Below are 3,026 nucleotides of genomic sequence, written 5' to 3'. Positions count from 1 at the left end.
CAGAATCATTGAGTTCCAGTATTCAGGAAAACATAAGTGCCGACAGAGGCAGCCGAACCTGAACATAAACTGACAGATCTTTGAAGTACCGTCAAGGGCAAATCGGTGATTCTACGAGTCTCAGCTGTCACCTCCGTGCCTCAAGATGAAGAAATTACCCCCTAGAAAATTAAGGCAACACTGATCAACCACTTTTTGTGTAAACATGTCCAATACCAGCTCTGATAATGAGGTGGTTACAGCAGTACTTTGCTTCCTAAAGTGATATCAGGCCACCATTCAGTGCTAAAGGTGTATTGAATGGATCTTTCAGGCCATTCCACAGCAACCAGCGAAAACCACAGGTAACTGAAAGTTAAAAGAAATGGGGGATCTGCTATATAAAACACAGAGTATATTTACCAAGACTAAAACTGCATCAGAGAACACACACAGAAAAGCCATACAAATGCATTGAATGTCTGAAGTGCTTTAGTCAATTATCAGGCCTAAACAAGCATCAGCGAACACACATAGGGGAAAAACCCATATCATTGCAGTGAATGTGGAAGTAGTTTTATGGAATTATCAAAACTCATGAGTCATCAGCGAATACACACTGGGGAAAAACCATTCAAGTGCAATGAATGTGGGAAGAGCTTTATATATTTATCAGGTCTAAAACGGCATCAGAGAACACACACAGGGGAAAAAACATATCCTTGCAGTGAATGTCCGAAGAGCTTTAGTCTATTGGCAGGCCTAAAACAACATCAGAGAACACACACAGGAGAAAAACCATATCATTGCAGTGAATGTCTGAAGAGCTTTAGTCAATTAGCACACATAAAACAGCATCAGAGAACACACACTGGAGAAAAACCATATCCTTGCAGTGAATGTGGAAGTAGTTTTAGTTCCTCTTCAGGATTAATGTATCATCAACAAACACACACAGGGGAAAAAACATATTATTGCAGTGAATGTGGAAGTAGTTTTATAGAATTATCAAAACTCATGAGTCATCAGCGAACACACACTGGGGAAAAACCATTCAAGTGCAATAAATGTGGGAATAGCTTTATAGATGTATCACCCCTAAAACTGCATCAGAGAACACACACAGGCGAAAAACCATATCCTTGCAGTGAATGTGGAAGTAGTTTTAGTTCATCTTCAGGATTAATATATCATCAACAAACACACACAGGGGAAAAACCATATCATTGCAGTGAATGTCTGAAGAGCTTTTGTAGATTATGGTACCTAAAGGAGCATCAGAAAACACACACTGGGGAAAAACCATTCCAGTGCAATGAATGTGGGAAGAGATTTTGTCTCTCATCAGTCCTACATAGACATCAGCGAACACACACGGGAGAAAAACCATACCATTGCAGTGAATGTGGAAAGAGCTTTAGTCGATTATCACACCTAAAACTCCATCAGAGAACACACACAGGGGGAAAACCATATCATTGCAGTGAATGTGGACGTAGTTTTATTACATCTTCAACATTAAGGATTCATCAGCGAACACACACTGGAGAAAAACCATACAATTGCAGTGAATGTGGGAATAGCTTTTGTCAATTAACAAACCTAAAACAGCATCAGCGAGCACACACCAGGGAAAAACTGTAGTGCGGCCCCTAGTGTCACGCTATTATTTGCTAAAGTTAGCCTGAGGTAGCAACCATTTTATCTACGTGTCTTTTTATTTTTGCGCACAACACTCTGTATCTTCTTGTGCAAAATACCTTTGTGCCCACATGAGCTCATATTGTTACAGTTTGCTCATTGCGTACAAGGTCGATAAACAAGCCACTGTGCGTTCCACTTCTGGTCAATCCGCACTACCTAGACATAACATTAGGCACTTCTTTGCACAATTGAGAAATGCTTGCATTTTACTAACAGGCAGCAGCTTTCTCGAGACAGACGGAAGACTGGAGCCTTGCTGAACCTATGATGTAACCTTACTCCTATGTTCTAAGATGAGGGGTTCCCCAGAATTGGCCCAGAGATCTTCTTTTATATAATATACATATTCCTACCAGGGGAGGGTGGTCTAGGCGCTATAGCCGTAATATCCACTGGTCATTCAGAATGATCTCTCCCTTCTTATTTTATAGTATTGTAACTTTGATCATTGTTTTTATCTTATGCATTATTCTTCTGGTGCTAGCTCATTGACTGCATCATAGAACTACGCACAGAGTTTGTTAGTTGAAAAATAAACACTATAAACTTTACATAGACTCTGCATTGTTTGGTGTGGACAAGCACAGGTAAGTGAGCAAAAGGGTGTGCATTGCTACGACGACTCTGAGAGGTCGGGAGTTCCGTGTTCTGGGTTTGTCTCAGCATTAGGTATCTTCGGATGGTCTGGGGAGCTAATGAGACACTATAGCTAGTCAGTCTAGGGATTGTGGGTTCTTAGGTGTAAGTGCAGTACAACCAATCTTCCACTAACGGCCCATTTTCTTGTGCATAGTTCTATACATCAGCGAAGACACACAGGAGAAAAGCCATATCATGGCAGTGAACGTGCAAAAAGCTTTTATCAATCTTCAAACCTAAAAAAAATCAGCGAGCATTCCGGCATCAACTTAAGTGTCTATTCTGTGCTATTGTTTATTTACCTACAGCTAGGAAAACAGGAAATATCAGGAACCCATTGGGAGACTAGCACAAAGTGGCCTAAAGGTAAAGAAACATTCTAGGTTTTTATTCTGTGAGAAAGAAATCCAAGCACATTACAAAACCTCGCATTTCATTTTTAGTGTTTCAGGCTAGCCCAGTTTGTTTCCAGATGGCAAGAGATAACGCAGGATCCTTGGGTTTTGGAAACTGTAGTTTGATACAGGATAGATTTTATCTGTGTGCCAGTTCAGGAAAGGGTTCCAAAGGTGTTAAGGTTTTCAGAAGAGATGGAAAAAATTTGTAGCATATCCCTTTTATTACCGCCCAAACACAGCAGCAACAATATCTTAGAACTTAGAATACTTTAAAACATTCCAGAACTTAGAACATGTATAAGTCCC

At 40.3% G+C, this 3,026-nt stretch overlaps 1 protein-coding gene across 1 annotated transcript; it reads left to right on the top strand.

Moving 5' to 3' along the window:
• Window positions 1-406: 406 nt before the first annotated feature.
• Window positions 407-1,623, top strand: LOC147737372 (uncharacterized). Its single transcript, XM_086923753.1, has one exon. It carries the CDS (start codon window positions 559-561, stop codon window positions 1,621-1,623), a length of 1,065 nt encoding a protein of 354 aa, XP_086779879.1. The 5' UTR covers window positions 407-558.
• Window positions 1,624-3,026: the final 1,403 nt, after the last annotated feature.

The sequence above is a fragment of the Lissotriton vulgaris genome, chromosome 1_1 (assembly GCF_964263255.1).
Source record: "Lissotriton vulgaris chromosome 1_1, aLisVul1.2, whole genome shotgun sequence".
Taxonomy (NCBI): domain Eukaryota; kingdom Metazoa; phylum Chordata; class Amphibia; order Caudata; family Salamandridae; genus Lissotriton; species Lissotriton vulgaris.
Note: the sequence above shows the minus strand (reverse complement) of the source record. Positions and strands in the feature narration are given on the sequence as shown.